At 43.4% G+C, this 19176-nt stretch overlaps 1 protein-coding gene across 2 annotated transcripts in view; it reads right to left on the bottom strand.

The window, feature by feature from the left end:
* Positions 1-10604: 10604 nt before the first annotated feature.
* The window catches only part of TDRD7 (tudor domain containing 7), a 102944-nt gene continuing 94372 nt past the window's right edge, over positions 10605-19176 (bottom strand). For both annotated transcript variants that reach the window (XM_006863134.1, XM_006863135.1), the window contains 4 exons: positions 17916-18026; positions 15540-16036; positions 11470-11630; positions 10605-11091 (listed from right to left, as the gene is read on the bottom strand). In XM_006863134.1, the coding sequence (XP_006863196.1) occupies positions 10871-11091; positions 11470-11630; positions 15540-16036; positions 17916-18026 (990 nt within the window). In that variant the 3' untranslated portion in view covers positions 10605-10870. The remainder of the gene's footprint in view (positions 11092-11469; positions 11631-15539; positions 16037-17915; positions 18027-19176) is intronic.

Below are 19176 nucleotides of genomic sequence, written 5' to 3'. Positions count from 1 at the left end.
CGACCCTGTATAGGGTTTCCAAGGAGCAGCTGGTGAGCTTGAACCACTGACCTTGCAGTTCAAATGACTTTGCAGTCTGACGCATTAGCCCACAGCTCCACACCAGGACTCCATAGAATCCTCTATTGTGCATAGGATTGCTGTAAGTCAAAACCAACTTTCCAGATTCTAACAACAACAATTGGCTCTGCCACAGATCCCTAGAGCTAAGGAGAACAGTACAGGCTGGGCACATGGATTTAGGAGTTGTGAGTTTACAGTTAGTGTCTGGAGCCATGGGAGTGAATGAGATTGCCCAGTGAGAGGGTGGAAAACGGCGCTGGGAATGATACCAACATTTATGTGGAGGAGACTGAGTAAGTCAAGAGACACGTCTGCTTCTCTCAATTCCCTTGGGTATGGAGTATGGAATCCCAGGTATCACAACTCATCACCCATCAGAATCATCTCCAGGAATCGACCTTGGAGACATGACCCTAGAGGCCCCAGGATGAATGGTGACTCAGGATAGGAACCCCAAGAAGATGATATGAGACACATGGGCAGATCTTGTCCTGCTCCCCTTCTTCTTTCCTCCTCATGCCCAATAGGGTTCAACTCTTTCACAAACCTGCTTTCCCCATTAGAAAGGCAGAAGTACGTAAGAGAAGGAGAAGAAATGCTTGACGTTTGTTTGGTTTTTCAGATCAGACAAGGGCTCAGTACCTCCTAACACTGAAGAAAACCTTCCAGACACATCCTAGGTTGACCTCAAGGAACTCATTCTTTCATTATGATCAAAAGCAGAGCATCAGGTACTATCATGATTAACCAAAGGAGAATTTAAAAGAAACAATAGAGAGGAAACAATCCCAGAATCATGCTATTTGATTCATGTTCTTCTATAGAAACAGATCTGTGGCATTAAGCTGATAATGGATTCTAGAAGCCAAATAATTGATCTATCTGGTATTCTGGTTTTCACTGAAGAGTGAACTTGCCTTTTTAAAAATGTTGGCAGCCAGGCTGGTCCATTAGTGAGACTGAAAAATCAAAACATTGACTGGAAAAAGGCCATTAGGACAGGACTCAGCAGGAGTGGTCGATGGATGACGTCATGTCAGAAATAAGCAAATCAAAGTCACGAGGCCTGGGCAGGGTTAGACCACAGTCATCACCCATCATCCCTCTTCTTTGCAGATATTGAAGCCAGCCGAAGGGTTACAGGAGCCTGAACAGGCATGGCTTCATTTTACCCTTTCTCTGCTCAACTCCATCCCAGGGGACTCAGTCAACCATAGGGCCTGTGACATCAGATGATTAAGACAGCCTTCTTATACCTCCCAAGTATACAGACAGCCCTTGGGTCCTCATCACATTGCCTCCCCTTTTGTCCCTGTCCCCAGCTCCTATGACCATCCTCGGCCCTTCCTTTCTCATCTAAGCTTTTAGAAAAAATTGTATGTTGTCTCCATTTCTACAGCATCCATTAACTTCTGTCTCTGTCCCCTGCAGAGGCTAACACAAGGTATGAGGTACTAGGGTGGTTTCCCCTGCCCCTTTCCAGTTCTCACCCTACTTTGGCTCTTTGCAGCAACTAGCACTGCTAACCCTACTTCTCCTTTGGCTCTTAGGAAGTCACTTTCTGCCACCCCTTCTTCACCCCCGGTTGCCCAGGATTTCTTTCCAGGCATTTTATTTTTTTTTTACTCTAAAAAGTTTTCCATAAGAAACTCCAAATCCTCTTGGTTCCAGGTCCACTAGAGACCTTCTTGTCCAACCCCCCTTTTCTCAACGTCACTCTGAGTGTGGGTGGCAGAGTTGGGGCTGAAGCCAGGTGCCCTGACCACCAGGCCAACCTACCTTCCCGTTACTAAGAGTGGCCACTACATACTTGGAGTTTTTCCTGCACTGCAGGCCACCTCCCCACCCTGAAGGAGGAGAAGGTGTGGGGCCCTGATAAGTTGGGGCGGAGGCTATATTTAGAGGGCACTTGCTTTCCATCTAGGCTGGGAGGAGCCCAAGGGCTAAAACATATTTGCAAGACTCACTTATTAAAAAGAATTACACGCTGAAAGGGGCCACGTTCCTTGTTTGCACATTCTGTTTAGTTTATGACTCGAATTAACATGCGCCTTGTTATTTGGTTCCCTTTCTAGGTGGCACAAACGTCAGTGCTTGACTACTAACAGAAAGATTCGTGGTTTGAACCCACTCGGTGGTATAGCAGAAGAAAGACCTGGCAAGAAACTCCTATGGCGCATTTCTACTCTGCAGCACATGAGACGAATCAACTCAGTGGCACTGGGTTTGAGTTTGGTTTGGTTTCCCTTTAATCTTTTTATCTGTGAGGTTTTGAGATGGCTTTAGAGAAAATAGTAAAGTAGAAACAAGGAAACTTCAAGATGAGGGCGCTATGGTCTGAGAAAGGAAAGTCCCGGACATCATCGGATCAAAGACGAGGGGATTTTGGTGGCGGTGCTCACAGATCTTGAAGACCTGCCCAGTGCAGCAGGAAGGGTCAGGGACAGAGATGGGAAAGACTGTTGGAAACAGCACATCTCCTGACGTGGCCATCAACCTGTGACCTTGAGCAGAAGGCTCTGCGACCCCTCATGGAAAACAAAATGGTGATCACCTCCGGGCGGACGTTGGGGTCCTCGGGACGCTCTCTCAGAGGGCTGAGCGCCTGGGTTCAGGATCTGGGATTTGGAGACGGAAGACTTGAGCTGGGTCATCTCAGAAAGTCAGAGAGGCGAAGGGCGATGGCAAGCACCGCCAACCAGGGCGATAATATGAAGCACAAAAAGGGCGGTGCAGCGTGGCCCCCAGGACTTAGAGCGTGTAGGTTCCGCTCGGTACAGATGGGTTAAGTGAGGCCAGGGAGCGGCTGGATTGAAACCCCTGGTCCTGCCTAGTTCAGCGGATCTAAGTCATGCCCCGTTGAGAAGGCGATGCAGGATCCCCGCTGGAGAGTCCCTTAAGCACCAGGGACGCACTTCTTAGGGTATACAGTTCAGGTCATCCCAAGGGCTCCAGTGGGTCCCTCGGATATGAACCGGATCTGGGGGCTACCTCAGTCTCTGGTCTCCGAAACCACCCCCGGATGTAGCAGCTGTGTCCCCTAGGTCCCAGTCCGAGCCAGCAAACAGGTTGGGGCAGCGCAGGCGGCCGGGAGTGCGCCCTGTCGCCCTCACACCGCGGCTCCTACCACGGGAACCAAACCAGGCCCAGAGAAGGAGGGGCGCTGGCCAAGGCCACCTTGCGATGCGACGGCAGAGAAGGGGCTCCACTGTCCCGGCTCGTTGCCGCTCCACCTGACGCACTTAGCGTGGTCTTTTAAACCTCGTCATCGCTCACATTTGGAGAAACTTTTCCAGTCACACACCTGCGCTGCCGAGCCCCCAATCCCACCCTTGGACTATGTGGCCGGGTCCGGCGGGCACCTGTGCGCAGCAGAGCCTCGGCTCCGCTCCTCCACACTGACTCCCAGTCCATCTCCCGGGGACAGGCTGGTCGCCGAGGCCTGGAGCGGCGGGGGCGGGAGCGGCGGGCTCCGGACCCCGAGACCCAGGCTCCCAAGCTCGGGAGGCAACCTGAGGCGGCGGCAGCGGCCACGGAGGCTATTTATAGAGGGAGCCACGCTCAGTCCCTCTTGGCGGCGGCGGCGACAGCTGAATATTTTGCCCAGATATGGCTGGGGCACCGGCACGGGGGCAGGGAGCCCCACGAGCGTGAGGGGTTCCCCAGACCGAGTGGGGGGCTTACCGGAACGCAAAGCCACGGGGGCCGGGGGCGAGCGCAGGCGGCGGCGGGACGGACGCAGGGACCAGGGAGGGCGCGGGCGGCACAGCAGCGCTCGGGCGGGCGGCCGGCTAGCAGAGCGCGGGGCTGGATGAGCTCCCAGGCGGCGCTGTGGGCTCCCGGGTGGGAGGCAGGGGCGGGACCCGCTCCGCTGTCACCGAGCCCCGCCCCGCCCACCGCTGTTCCTTCATTCCCTTCCCCTCCACTCGAGGGCGCCAAGACTTCCCACCGTCCTGGCCTGGGGACCGACACCCGCTGGGGGGCCACCGGGAAGCCCCACTCTGGGACCAGATCAGTGCTGATCTCCTCCTAAATCTCGGGTTCCCGACTTGTACCAGGAGTTAAAGCCACAGGTGTTATCTGGGAAAAGGTAAGCAGATTTTCTCACCTGCCTGACTCTAGAATTTAAGAATGGGATGTCCTTAAAGAAACGGCGGTAAGATTTTGGTGAAAGATTTCATAGTAGAAGAGAAATGCAGATGAGAACTTCCCATTCTCATGGACTCCAGACTTCCTGGATCCACGAAGGCTGGATGAACCCCTGGTTATTTCCTTGAGATTTATCTTTAAATCTTAAACCAAAAATTCTCCTTAAAGTCTTAAAACCAAGCAATTCCACATGAATTTAGAGACTATCTCAAGAACAAATTTGACATTAGACACTAATGACTGAAAACCAGAAGAGATATGGGATGACATCAAGGACATCATACATGAAGAATGCAAAAGGTCACTTAAAAGAAAGAAAAGATGTGCTGAAGACCTGAGGGGCACGGGGGAAGGATTGCATGGAAGGGATTGTAACCATGGCAATGAGACGATATATACGATGGAATGAATGTAAAAGTAATATTCTCCCATGTAAACTATCACATAATTCACAATAAATCATTTAAAAAAAAAAAAAAGAAAGAAAAGATAAAAACCAATGTCAGAAGAGACTCAAACTTGCTCTTGAGCTTAGAGAAGCTAAAGGAACTGGAAGAAATGAGGAAGTAAAACACTGAACAGAAATTTTCAAAGGGCTGTTTGAGAAGACAAAGTCAATTACTATAATAAATGTGCAAAGACCTGGAGTTAGTAAACGGAAAGGGAAAAGCACACTCAATATTTCTCAAGTTGAAAGAATTGAAGAAAATATTCAAACCTTGTCTTGCAAGATTGAAGGGTAGGAGTCCTAGTGTGGTGCTGTGGGTAAATGTGCTGCACTGCAAGATTGGTTGTAACCGCGAGGTCAGCGGTTCAAGCTCACCAGCCACACAGGTCGCTCGATGGCACTAAATAACAACAAGTGGGCAAACTTTTGAATGATACAGAAAGCATGTAAAGAAGATAGAAGGAATAGAGTTACTGTACCAAAAAGAATTGGTTGACATTCAACCATTTCAAGAGGTAGACTATGATCAAGAACTGATAGTACTGAAGGAAGAAGTCCATGCTGCACTTAAGACGTTGGTGCAAAACAAGACTTCTGGAGTTGATGGTATATACATTGATATGTTTCAGTTAACTGATGCAGCACTAGAGGTGCTCACTTGCCTATTCCAAGTCATTTAGAAAATAGCTACCTGGTCAACTAATTCCAGAGATCCATATTTTCACCCATTCCAAAGGAAGGTGACCCAACTGATACGGAATTCATCAAACAATATCATTACTATCACATGCAAATAAAATTTTACTGAATATAATTTAAAAGCAATTGCAGTGATACATCAATAGGGAACTGATAGAAATTGAAGTTGGATTCAAGAGAGGATGTGGGAGAAAGGTTATCACTGGTAAAGTCAAATGAATCTTGGTTGAAAGCAGAGAAAGATGTTTACTTGTATTTTATTGAGGATGCAAAAACTTTGTGTGGATCATAGCAAATGATGGTTAATATTGTGAAGAATGGGTATTACAGAACACTTAATTGTGCTCATGAGGAATCTGTACAGACAAGAGGCAGTCCTTCAAACACAACAAGGGGGCACTGACTGGTTTAAAATGAAGAAAGATGTGCTCTAGGGTTGTGTTCTTTTACCATTCTTACTCAATCTGTATGCTGAGCAAACATTCCAGCTCCAGATTTGTTGGATTGTAGGAAGCTGGGTTATATGAAGAATGTGGCATCAGGACAAGAGGAAGACTCATTAACAAACTGTGATATGCAAATGATGCAAGCTTGTTTCCTAAAAGTGAAGAGAACTTAAAATATTTACTGATGAAAATCGAGGACTGCAGAAAACCTCAATGTGCAATCCATACAGAAGAAACAAAAATCTTCCCAATTGGATAAATAGCATTATAATATACCTAGAAAAGATTGAAGTTGCCAGAGACTTCATTTTGCTTGGATCCACAATCCATACTCATGGAATCAGTAGTCAAGAAATTGAACTTCTCATTGTGTTAGGCAAATTTGCTTCTAAAGACTTCTTTAAAGTTTTAAAGAGCAAAAAAATCAGCCCAAGACTTGGTATTTCAATTGCCTCATATGCATGTGAAAGCTGGACAATGAATAAGGAAGACCAGAGAAGAACTGATGTATTTGAATTATGGTGTTAGCGAAGAATATTGACCATCCCGTGGATTGTCAGAAGAACAAAGAGAATACAAATCTGTCTTGGAAGAACAGCTGGAAGCAAGGGTGGTGAGATATCATGTCTTATTCTTTGGACATGTTGTCAGGAGGCATCAGTCCTTGGAGAACATCATACTTGGTGAAGTAGAGGGTCAGTGAAAGAGGAAGACCTCAATGAGATGGTTGACACAGTGGTAGTAACAACAGGCTTACACATAATTGAGAGGATGGCACAGGACAGGGCAGTGTTTCGTTCTCTTGTGCATAGGGTCATTGTGAGTTGGAACCGACTCAATGACATATAACAACAACAGTAAAAAATGTCTGCCTTAGAGCTGAGGACATGGAGAGAGGGAGCAGCTGGGGACTCTAGACTCATGGAAAAAAAAGGCTGAGTGCTGGCAGCCAGGAGGCAGGCTTGTAGAATGTGACCTTTGGCTGTTTAAATTATTATATATTCCTAAGTGTTTTTGTGTATGTTCCCTCCAAAAAACAAAAAAACCAACAACAAAACCCCAGAGGGAATGAATAGAACCAAATATTGTTGAATGATGATGAGCAGAGGGAACTGTAATCATTGTAATGAAGTGATGGTGTAAAGCTGATGTTCTCCCATGTAAATTATCACTCAATTCACAATAAAAACTTAAAAAAAGTTAAATGGATAAAAACAACTATCTGCCTTAAGTATTATGCATTTACTGCATTTAGCATAGTGGATTATGAGCTGGGCTGCTAACCACAATGTCAGTTATAATCTACCCGTCACTCTGGGGGAGAAAGAAGAGCTTTTCTGCTCCCATAAAGATCTGCAGTCTTGGAAACCCTAGACAGGGTTGCTATGAATCAGAACCAACTCAGTGGCACACCACCAAGAATTATCTTCTAGATGGGGTCAAGTTGATTGACAACAGCCACTTGAAAGAGTTGACCCTACAGGACAGAGGACTGCCCCCAGAATATTCAAGGCTGTAGACCTTAACAGAAACAGACTGAGCACCACATCTTTCCCCTGGGAGTGGCTGGTGAGCCGTACCATCAGGGCCTCTCTTCAGATAGGAACCTTAATGGGCAGTGAATTTGTGTTGCTGGGGAAGGAGAGTGAAAATGGTTGTACAGCTCAAAGGAATGTAAACAATGTCACTAAAAGGTACTTGTAGAAACTGTTGAATTGATGTTTTACTGTGCATAATTTCAACAACAACAAAATAGGTAAGAGAGAATGGTCCACTTTGACCTCCTCTGATTGAAATAACGACCTCTTTCACTTACCAGCAGCCCAGCTAAGTCTGGTATGACGGAGGTTTTATAACAATTTTATTATCATACTGTTTGTAGTTCAGAGTGGATGCTGCTCTTTATACTGAGAGAATAGTGTGCAAACTCACAAGTTAAGGTTAGTTGTTAAGTGCTGTGGAGTTGGTTCCAACTCATAGTGACCGTGTATAGGGTTTCTGAAGAGCAACTGGTGAGTTGGAACTGCCGCCCTTTGGTTCAAACCAACTTTGCAGTCCAGCACATTAATCCACAGTGCCGTATCAGGACTCCACCAGCTAAAATACCCACCATCAAATGAAGCAATGTATCTTGGGTCCTGGTGTGCTGCCATAGGGTAAGCACTGGACTAATTGGTAACTAGAAGGTTGACAGTCTACCAGTTGCTCTTGGAAACCCTAGTCAGCGTCTCTGTGAGTCAGAACCGACTCAACAGCACATAACTATAGTTTCTAGAAAGCCAGTATGTTTTCCAGAACAAATCACTTAAGCCCAAGCAGAAATTTTAAGTGTTTTTAATTTAAAAAAATAACAAAGTCAAAGGAATTTGTACGGATATAGGAAAAGTCTCTTTTTGAATTATTACATGAAAGCTTTTGGTGAAATAGGTCCACACCCAAAACCAAACCCACTGCCACTGAGCTGAATTCACAGCCCTACTCACAGTGACTATATAGAGTTGTTGGTAGAGTACCTTTGAGTTGGCTCTGACTCATAATGACCCTGTATAGGGTTTCTGAGGAGTAGCTGGTGGGTTTGAACCACAGACCTTGTAGTTAGCAGTCCAGTGCTTATCCAACAGTACCACACCAGGACTCTATATGTAAGATATGGTTTCCAAATGTTTATGAGAGCAGCCAGCCTTATCTTTCTCCCACATAGTGGCTAGTAGTTTTGAAGTATCCTTTGGTTAGTAGCCCAATGTCTACCCCCCAGGTTAGTAGTTGCTGCTAAGTGCCGTCGAGTTGGTTCTCTCTCATAGCTGCCTGTATAGGGTATCTGGGGATCAGCTGGTGATTTGAACTGCCAATCTTGCAGTTAGCAGTCCAGTGCTTATCCTACAACACTACACCAAGACTAGTAAAATCAACTCTTTTTAATCTTGGTGAGAAACGTTCATTCAAAAAAATAGTGTTTTTTCCACTAAAATGCATTCTAGCTGTAAGAGAATGCTTTTAAAAGGAGTTTTCATATGTATATTTAAATAAGGCAATGATTTACTATTTCAGATTATTTCAAACAAAATTGTTGTGGAATAAGACTATGCATTGAAGTACAGACAACTTCAGTGTGCAGCTTCAGGCCAATCCGGTCAAGAAATCACCTGTCACACTGCCAGTAAACCAGACGGCCCCTCAGGCTCCTTGTAGTCTCAAATTCCTCCAGTGGATGATGGCTTCCTCGCTCTCCTCTTCTTTCTCCAGTTTGCCTCCACTTGCTCAGCTTCACGTTGAAGGATTAGACCACATTGTTTCCTAACAGCTGTAATTTGTCCAACCTCATTCGGTAGTTCTCTCCACAATATAACGAGTGTGAACAAATTCCATTGTGTGACTCTGTACCACAGATTTTCAAAAATCCATTAAAATAGCTAGTTAAGTTCTTTCCAGATCCTAACTCTCCTAAGTAGTGCTACTGTGAACATTCTTTACCCAGTATCTGTGTACTGGTGCACACATTTCTGTTGATAATGCTGGCTCACAGAGAATGCCTACTTTCAACTTTAGTAGAGATAATGCTGAATTCTTCCAAAGCCGTTATACCAATCTGCACAGGAGTTTTACATCCTCAATGTTTGGGATTGAAACCGACTGAAACATGGTAGTCATTCTGCACACTGATGTTCATTCTGGTACAGCTCTCTTGATGGTTGAATTTGTATTTCCCTGTGTTCTAGTGGCTTGAGCACCTTTTGTTCTTTTATGAAGTGTTTGGTTCAAGTGTATTGCTCATTTTTCTTATGGATAGCCTATACTCTCTGGACAATGGAAACCACTCAAGCTTTGGAGAAAGGAGGGCTGACGAGGGGCATGCTGGCTTGTCTGAGATGCTCATGTGAACTCTTCACACAGTTTGGTGACCACCTGATTCGGGACACACTAACACACCAGGGTAATTAAAAAAAAAAAAAAAAAAAGGTGGAAGTATGATACTGAGAAAGCATCTGTAATTCCAAAAACAGTGATTACCAAACATCTGCTTAAAGCTCATCAGAGGGTCTGATGAAGAAAACAAGGTCAGAGACAATTAGCAGGTGGCAGGTACCTACCTGATTTCTCTCAGCCGCCAGGAGAGGAGCCTCTCAAACAGAAGCAGAGGCCCCAGAGCAGTGGTGTGAGCACCTCCTCTAAGACAGACCAGCTCAGGGGCTGTGTGGCACTCCGGAATGTATCCTGGGCTCGAAGGCTCCAGGCCTTGAGGTTAATCCTGTCTCAGACCAGAGTGATGTTAGGGCAAAGTGCATCTCTCTGGGACTTGTTTCTCTTCTTTTAAAATTGGGGAGTGGCTGTAACTCTGGAAGACTGACTTATCACTAGCCCCAAACTCCAAACCCACTGCCATCAAATCTATCTGACTCATGGCGACCCCGTGTGTCACAGAACAGAACTGTGCTCCACAGGGCTTTCTTGGCTGTGATCTTCATGGCAGCAGATCTCCAGGTCTTCCTTCAGTGGAGCTGTGGAGATTCTAACCGTCAACCTTTAGGTTAGCAGCCTATTGCAAATTGCTTTCACCACCCAGGTTCCAACTTATTATTAATTCATCAAATTCTAAAGCTAACTAGAGAAGGCCCCAGAATTGCAAAGAAAACAACATCATGGACACATTCCACTGTAAGACCTTTGTTAAGTACTCTCAAGTTGGCTCCAACTCCTAGGGCCCCTGTATAGGGTTTCTGAGGCTATAAATCCTTTTGAGAGCAGAAAGCCTCATCTTTCCATTTTAAGACCATAAGGACTAGAAATCACAAGGTAGCCAGTTTTTACATTGATAAATATTTTTATTCTAATATTACAGTAATAATCCAAGAGCAATTTTTCTTTGAAAAGTCAACTTTGTTAAAACAAAACTTGTTAAATATCTCTTATCAAACAAAATATATTCTTTACAATCCTCCCCCCACAAGGGTCAGAACCAGGGAGCAGAGAGAAGATTTTTGTGGGTTTTTTTTTTTTTTTTAAGCCTACTACGATTTGATATTGCTAAAAAAATCAGAATGAGTTGTCAAGGTCTCAGAAGCAGTGATTAATTAACTTTTGAAAGCTCTACCAGATACTCGGACATGAAGTCGTGAATCCAGATATCAGTATCTGGCAGTGATGTGTCCACTAAATAAACCACTACTTTCCGGTCCCAAGGGTTAGTGTTTTCAGTAACCGTCTGCACCAGAGCCACCAGAGGTCTCTTCTCCACATGATTGCGAAACACCATCGAAGCCTCTTCAGACCATTGGTTGCACCTCACACCTGGGACAGAGAGAGGGCATATAACTGAAGGGTCCGACCAGCCTTTCTTAGATCTATTACTGTAGAAAATGACTTGTTTTAATTGCTGAACAATAATAAAACAGTCCATCTCATAGTTCTTCTTCTCCGAATGGGATCGCTTCTGGAGATTTTATTTACAGATACAAGTTTCATTTGATATTTAATGCTGCATTATAAAATGGAATAAAGAAAGAATGGAAATTAAATTTCCATTACAATCAGGAATGGTTTGCTTGTTTCTTTCTTAAGGGGAGGCTCTTAATAGAGCAATGATTCAGCAACAGCTAAGTAGCCAGGACAAACAACATGACACTATCAACAATTTTGCAGTGTGAGTTCAAACTCCACGGAAATTACCTGCCAGCTGAGCTGTAACTGCTTGGAAGGGCAGCTTTCGGAACATGTCCACGAGGGGCTGTACTTTTCTGATGTTGACCAATTCATGCTTGCCGTAGTCCAGCTCATAGACAGATACAAGTCCATTGGTCAGAATTCCTTTTAAAAGCACTCTGTACCATCTAGGTGTGCAGTGGATTAAAAAGGAAAATAAAACAGAGTTAACAGCTGCTTTGAGGCAAAGTAACATTTTAGGATGAAAAAGAACAGCTTAATGTGAATGATTATATAGTATCACAGAACTTTTCCACGACGTTGTGGTTTTTTTTTTTTTTTGAAGGTTACTATTCTCTATTTTGCTATGGTTCATTTGATGAAATTGTTTACTTAATGCATCTCACAGAGTTAGTGAAGGAGTCATGCACATAAAGCGCCAAGCGCATTTTAAGCAGGGTGAAACAAATGTCATAGACCACTATCAGGACATGGCCAGGGGACCCTTCATTCTAAACTGGGAGACAGAAAAGGACTACGTTTGGTTATGGTAAGTGTTTGGAGATGGAAAGAGGAAAGAGCAAGCAGTACCCATCGTCCAAGCTAAAGAATTGCACAAGAAGAAAAGCACAGAAGACCAGAGAGGGCAAGGCGGTTGGGAACACGGCACGCACTCCCATACAGCTAGAAGACAGACTGTATGGAGGAAGGAAGAAAAAAGCCAGGTTGGGACAGTAGACTGGGGAGAGATTACAAATGGTTGTGAATGCCAAGTTGACCATTTTAATTACACCAAAGACATTATAAAACAAAAGTTCAAAATCGCATTACTTAGAATCAAGAATATGAAAGAGTAGGAGGATATGGGGGAAAAGGGGTTGGGGTTGTGTATTTAGGGGTGGGGGTGGGGGGGAGGGGGGACAGGAGGGAGGAAGAAAGGAACATGGTTTCAGATCCAGGGTTCCAAATGCCAGGAAGAAATTCTGTTTTCTCCTCAGGGCCCACCTCAACACCATCAAAATGACAAAAGCCTAGACTTTAGATCTGAAGGGACATTTTACAGTTGCATTGTCTTGATGACACTGTTAAAGAATGTTGTCACACTAAGAAAAGAAAGATTGTTCGTACTGTCTAAAAGGAAAGTGTCCAAGGAGCAGTCTGCTCCTGAAGGGTATGAGTCCGGCTCTACCTCGGATGGCAGGCCCAAGTCCACTGGAATGCTCACAGCAAGCCCTTAACGGCAACACATCACCAGACTCACCAGATTCTACAGCCAGAGCACAACTACCTGAGGATGGGACTAGGACACCCACATCACTACTGTAGGGTAAACACAGGGAGGGACTGACAAAGAGGCTGATGTTAATACTGCATGTGACTGGGGGCTTCGGGAACTCCAGAAACCTTCAGACAAGCCACAGGAGCATGAAGACGCAGCAAGGCACATAAAAAGTACACACGCTTCTGGGGCTAACGGTTCCACCTGAATCATTGTCCAGTTGTCACCCTGGGTTGTCTGCACCTCAATTACCTCATGTGCAATTAATACTAATTTAGAGAAATAATGTAGTAAAGTCCCTAGTGCATGACTTGGTGTATGACAGGTACTTGGCAAATAGAAGCTATTACTATTATTAACATGTAGATGTTGCTGAGTCGGTTCTGACTCATAGTGATAGAGTTTCTAAGGAGCAAATGGTAGGTTTGAACTGTTGACCTTGTAGCTGTTTATCCAACTATTGCACCACAAATGACAATAAGTTACATAAACAAGATCATCAGACCAAACTGAAGAGAAATTTTCACGTGGAAATTCCAGTTTGGTGCAAGCTGCTACTTTGTGTAAGTGTAAAGGATTTGAAAACATTGAGTTGCCATCAAGGGCAGAATCCTCATACAACTGTACAGGGCAAATGATGGTGGCCTGTGCCTTTTAAGCCCATCCAAAGAGGCACAGGTCACGAGGAGACAACCTGCAGAAGACTTAACGTGCTGTACTTCAGTGTCACTTTCAACTTTCAAACGTAATAGCTTAAATGAAGCCTTCAGTTCTGACTAACTGAGAAGCACCATGCAAGACTGCCTGTGAATCACCTGCAAAGTATTAAACACAGATTCCAGGGTTCCACCCCCGAGATCCAGCTTTAGAATGTTCAGGTGAATACTGGGAATCTGTAGTTTAGTGTGGTGACGTTGGATAAGAACTGGACTGGCAACCAAAACGTTGGCAGTTCAAACCGACCAGCCATTTTCAGACACTCTATATAGAACCACTGTGAGTCAGAACGGACTCGATGGCACACACAAAACAACAAAAGCTAGAGTTGAAACCAATGTACTAAGAATGTATCTGAAAATCCTAAATCTTAATTTTCCAATCTTGGGAACAGGGTTTATGTAAAGTCAGACTCTCTAAACACTTTTACTCTGAGGCAGTTCATGAATTTATGAACAATCTATTATCTAGGTGTGCATTAACCGGGGGCAGAGCTGCTCAAGTCCCTGGAGGATGGGGAGGGGGGGTCTGAGGTGTCACAATCGAGGCCTTTGAGTGGTGGGTTCTCCTTTTCCACATAACATCCCCTCCACGCCACCCCAAGTAGACTTCCCCAGGGCCTGCTGGATTAATCTCATTAAATTGCCCTCAGATAGTGAGGAGTTAACATTATCTTGGTTTTAACTGTGATCAAATTATCCTACAAAGAGCGCTGATTGAGGCAAATTTAACACAAAGAATGTTCCCATATTGAGTTAAATCTATTTATGCCTAAAGTTGTAAATAATATGAAATACAAAAAAATTAAATGAGACACTTACATAAACTGGTTTTTTTTTCAAAATGAAAGCTACTAAACTTTCCACTTTTCAGAATTAAAAGTTGGATATTTTCTCCCATAAAAATCACAAAGTTTATACATGTCTGTTTGCTACCTTAAGCAAGAATGAATACATTGCATATACATACAAGCAGTCTTACCCGTTAAACTGATATTTACAGTGTGTGTGTAGGTGTGTGCGTTGGAGGGGGAGGTAAGAGGGTAGGGAAGGATAGTTCTTTGTGTCCATCAATTAAGTGTGTTCATTTCCCAGAAGAAGGCAGCAAAGATGGCAGGACAGGGGAAGGTGTACCATCTTGGAGTCTCCAGGCCTGAGTGTGGAAAGGTGAGCTGAGAGCTTAGCTTCCCTGGGGTGGAAACATTACACACAGCGGGAACTTGGGGAGCAGAGGGTGGTGATCCAATTGTGATAAAATGAATAAGGAATATGGTTCTCATTGGCTACAGCCAAACAGTGACATATGCATTGTTGCACCTTATAAAAGGTGGCACAAGCGCTCAGAGAAGTAACTGACAACATGTATCAAGAACCGTGGAACATTTCAACAAGTCCTTTCTTTTCTAGGAATTTATAGCAAAAAGAATCAAGAGATGCAAAAATGTATTTATGTTAAACGTTAGTTATACTAGGAAACCTGTGTAAGAAACAAACCCTTAAATAACAAGAGAATAATAATTATGATTTCTCCATATAATGAAGTATTAGTCAGCCATTAAAAATGTTTATGGAGAAATTTCATCACCAGAAAAATCTTCACAACATAATGTTAATGTGAAAACAGCAGGTACAAATTAAATATTAGTAATAATATCCCAATTTTATAAAGATGCACAGAAAAAATGAAATACATTTAATTGAACGAGCGTTCTATCTGAGGGACTGATTTTAATTTTCTTCTTATGCTTCTCTGTACTTTCTATTTTCTATGTAAACATCTTACTTTAAAGAAAACCTCAATTAAAGCCTGATTATTTTCTGATGAAGAAATATTTTTTTAATATTTCCTAGTAGAGAAAAAACCCTACAGCATTCAAACCTTCAGTTTAGGCTTTCATAGGATGACAGTTAGTAGATCCTTTGATAAATAACATCATTTTAAAAATTAGAAAATTGCACAATTTCAGAGCCAGTGTCACATTCCAACTTCCCATGCATGCAGTTCAAAGTCAGCCCCCTTGCAAGGATTACTGACATTTAGTTATCATTCTATGCATTTTTCTTAGGAGTACAATAAAATAATGCTTTGTCCAAAGACCTACTTATTTTCCACTTTTGCAGCATACACTTGGTCTTTTTCCAGAGCTACGTGGCGCTCTTCCGACACACTATAATACAGAATCATCTCCTCCATCAGAACTTCCAATTTATGTATTTCTTGCCAAGGCTGGATGACAAAGTAGCCGGGGTGACAGGCCACGGGCACATACACATCCATGTGTTCCCCTGGTTTTGACAAGTGGATGGGAGGTGGTAGTTCATCCATGGGGAAAGAGCTGGGGTACTCCACCGTCTTTTTGACGCTATCAGTGAGGCTCCTCCTGAAATTCTCCCCAGTGCTGCCCGACATGGCGGTGTTGCCACTTTTGGTGGGAGCGTCTGCTCCACTAGATACAGCGCTCAGAAACACATCCTCCTGATGCTTCCACAAGTCTGCATTTGCAATCTGGCGATTAATACTGCGGTGAGGGTCAGGGAAGTTCTTGGGAGTAAATAAATAAATATGTGCAGTCCGTTTGGTTTCATCCACTTTGGTTACCTTTGGAAAACACACAGGCACATACACACACAAACAATTTAAGAAATCTACGTCATAATATGAATCCTAAATATTACAATAAGTAATTTCAAGAAAGTCTAAAATCCATTTTATTTAAGATAAATGAGTTATCCTAGCTCTGGATAGGTTCTTAGGTTAAAATAGTCCAGAAAACAACTGTCTCTTGCTAGAGGCATAATCACTGAGAAGGAAAGGGATTCTATATATTATGGTTTTACACAACCTATCACAGGAAGTTCAAAATACTCAAAGGAGGACCCCCACTGTGCAGGTCAGCCAGCTCCAACAATGACCACTCTTCACAGTAATGAAGAGGGCAGAATGTCTGTGCCCTCAGACTGCAAAGAACCTCTGGTCCTAATCCCCGGCGCAATGCTAGTCTTTCTCCTACCCTCTCCCCCCTTCCAATTTTATGGGAGAAGAGAGGCTTTGGGAGAAAGAAAGCCCCAGTATGACTCTGTACCTTTTACCCAGGAGACCTTTTGACTGCCTAGCCCCCTCTGCTGTTTCTCTAGAGGGGAGATGAGCAGACACTGACTAAGAGACAACTGGAATTGTACTTCGGAACCACTGTGTCCCAAGTGGTTAGCTGACTGGTAATTCTCATCAGCTCTTCTGATTTATTTTAAGAATGCCCAAAGTGAGACACTTCTAAGCCATGTCTATGTTTTATCAACTAGGGCTAGAAGTGAGAGCAGGCATGAAAAAAGGAAGACAATCCAATCCATCCATAGCCACGTACTTCCATATTTTCCCCAGTGAGATGAATCTATTTAAACTCACCCTTCAAAGTGGCAAGGAGATACTGGCTGCTAGTTCATTTCTATATTTACGATGTTGTTGTTGTTAAGTGCCATCGAGTCGATTCCGACCCATAGTGACCCAGTATAGGGTTTCCTAGGAGCAGCTGGTGAGGTTGAACCACCCGTCCTTGCAGTTCGAATGACTTCGCAGTCTGATGCATTAGCCCACAGCGCCATACCAGGACTCCTGTATCACATATTTATGATACAGGAGTATAGTTTTTTAAATCAACTAATTAAAAAATATTTGTATTGAGAATTTGACACCCTGGTTTTGAGAACTTAAAATGTAGCTGAGAAAACAATATTCATTGTCACGTGACAATGGAACAATATCAAGTGGCACATAAGTGCAGTTGTGCACTATAAACCTACAGCAGTCTTATGATAGGAAAATCAGTGTGAGCTTGAAAAATTTCAAGATCCTCTTAAAGATATCTCTCCACTCTTTCTCATTGTTAAAAGCAAGTATCAAATGGTAGCACTATTTGCATCTGTTAACAACAAAGAAAAATATCTCGTTACATTTCTATTCTTGGAATTAGGAGCAATGTCTTTGATACAAAGATGCAAAAGTACAGATAAAGAAACAGGATCTAGAGCAAAAAGTAAACCAGTTTGAATATATTTTTTAAAATGAAGCAAAACCCAAGAATAAAGTAAGCAATGTGCTTACAATCTATTCTACATTAGAAAAAAAAAAACACAAAAACAAAAACCAGGGGACTTAAGTAATTTTAGAAGCATTTGTCAAGAGAGATGTGAGCCCTCTGTGGGATTAACAGACAAGGGGCCAGAAGACATCTATATCCTTTCAGTAGAGGACAAACAGGTCCTATCACAGGCTTACATATAATACTGGAGAAATGGGATAACTTGCTAAATAGAAAACCATTAAGCTATGAAACATAACTATGTATCTATCCAACCTGACTATAAAATTGTATTGGATGCATAAGCATCAGTTTACAATAAAATTATTTCACTAAAACAAATGACCCCCCCTTTGCTGCCTGCTTCCTTTCTAAATGTACAGGATCAGTGTGACAACTAACCTTAATGCTACAGTCCGAGCAATTCAAAACAGAATCTCTCAGCCAGAGCACAGCATCTGGGGTCCACATGCCGAGAGACTGTGGGAGATCTGCTAAACAGCACTTAATAGCCTGAAATGAAAACAAAAAGGCAAACATACCATCTTAAAGTCAGTACTTATGAGTAATGCCAACATTATTTTTTTACAAGTTAGATGTTGCCAAGCTAGAGAGCAAACAGCAGCAATAGCTAATGCCAACAGCCCTGGGATCTGAGCATCTATGAGGCTCCTGGTTCTATGCATCTTCTTGCTTTATTCCTAATCTGACTTTGGACTTGTACCAGATACTGCATGTACTTCTTGCCCTACAACACATTAAAAAAATAGTGTTGTGATCACATTTCATGGATGGTAAAACAGACTCAGGTTGACTGACTCATGCCTGGATTTTCCTCTAAGACAAACTCAAAACAATGAAATATCATTTGCAGAGAAAAGGGACAAATAGAAACAGGGAACACTCAGAGGACGAAGTGGAAAGGTATTGTGACATTGAGGGTAGTGCAACCAAGGTCACAAAACAAAACGTGTATACACTGTTGAGTGGAAACGAATTTGCTCTATAAACTTTCACCCAAACTACAGTTTTACAAAAAGAAGTGTCATTTGGATACCATTTGACTCCCAGTGTAAAATTCTTTTTGGAGACTTAAGTGCTTTTTTTGCAGTGGTTGAGCACCTTGTGGGCACAGGCATCATGCTCATCTTTGGAAGGAGGATGTAATGAGTTAAGAAAAGTACACCAAAAACCCCACTGCAGTCAAGTTGATTCCAGCTCACAGGGACCCTCCAGGACAGAGCAGAACTGCCCCATAGGGTTTCTAAGGCCGCAGTCTTTATGGAGGCAGACTGCCTCATCTTTCTCCCACAAAGCAACTGATGATCTTTCAGTTAGCAGTGGAGCATTTTAACCCCTGTGCACTGGGCTCCAAGAAAAGTAAGAAAAAGTAAAATCCACAGATACCTCAATGCCTGATTTTCTTCCATGTTTTTACATCCCACCATTAGCGCATTTTCAGTGGACTGGCAAGAGCAGGGAATAAAAGGTAACCTCAGAGACACCCCACCCCACCCCAGTTAGCCTTCTGTTAGCCTTTTACAATGGGTGGAGGCAATTTTGTAGAAATGAGATTGACTTCCAGGGTTCCATCGTTCTCCTCTGAGCTTCCTTCTCCCTCTGTGAACTCTCTTCCTCCAGGGTCCCCACGTCTCCATTGTGA

This window comes from Chrysochloris asiatica, unplaced genomic scaffold (assembly GCF_000296735.1).
Source record: "Chrysochloris asiatica unplaced genomic scaffold, ChrAsi1.0 scaffold00053, whole genome shotgun sequence".
NCBI classification, from domain to species: Eukaryota; Metazoa; Chordata; class Mammalia; order Afrosoricida; family Chrysochloridae; genus Chrysochloris; species Chrysochloris asiatica.
The sequence above is the reverse complement of the archived record's forward strand: the minus strand, read 5'-3'. Positions and strand labels throughout refer to the sequence as shown.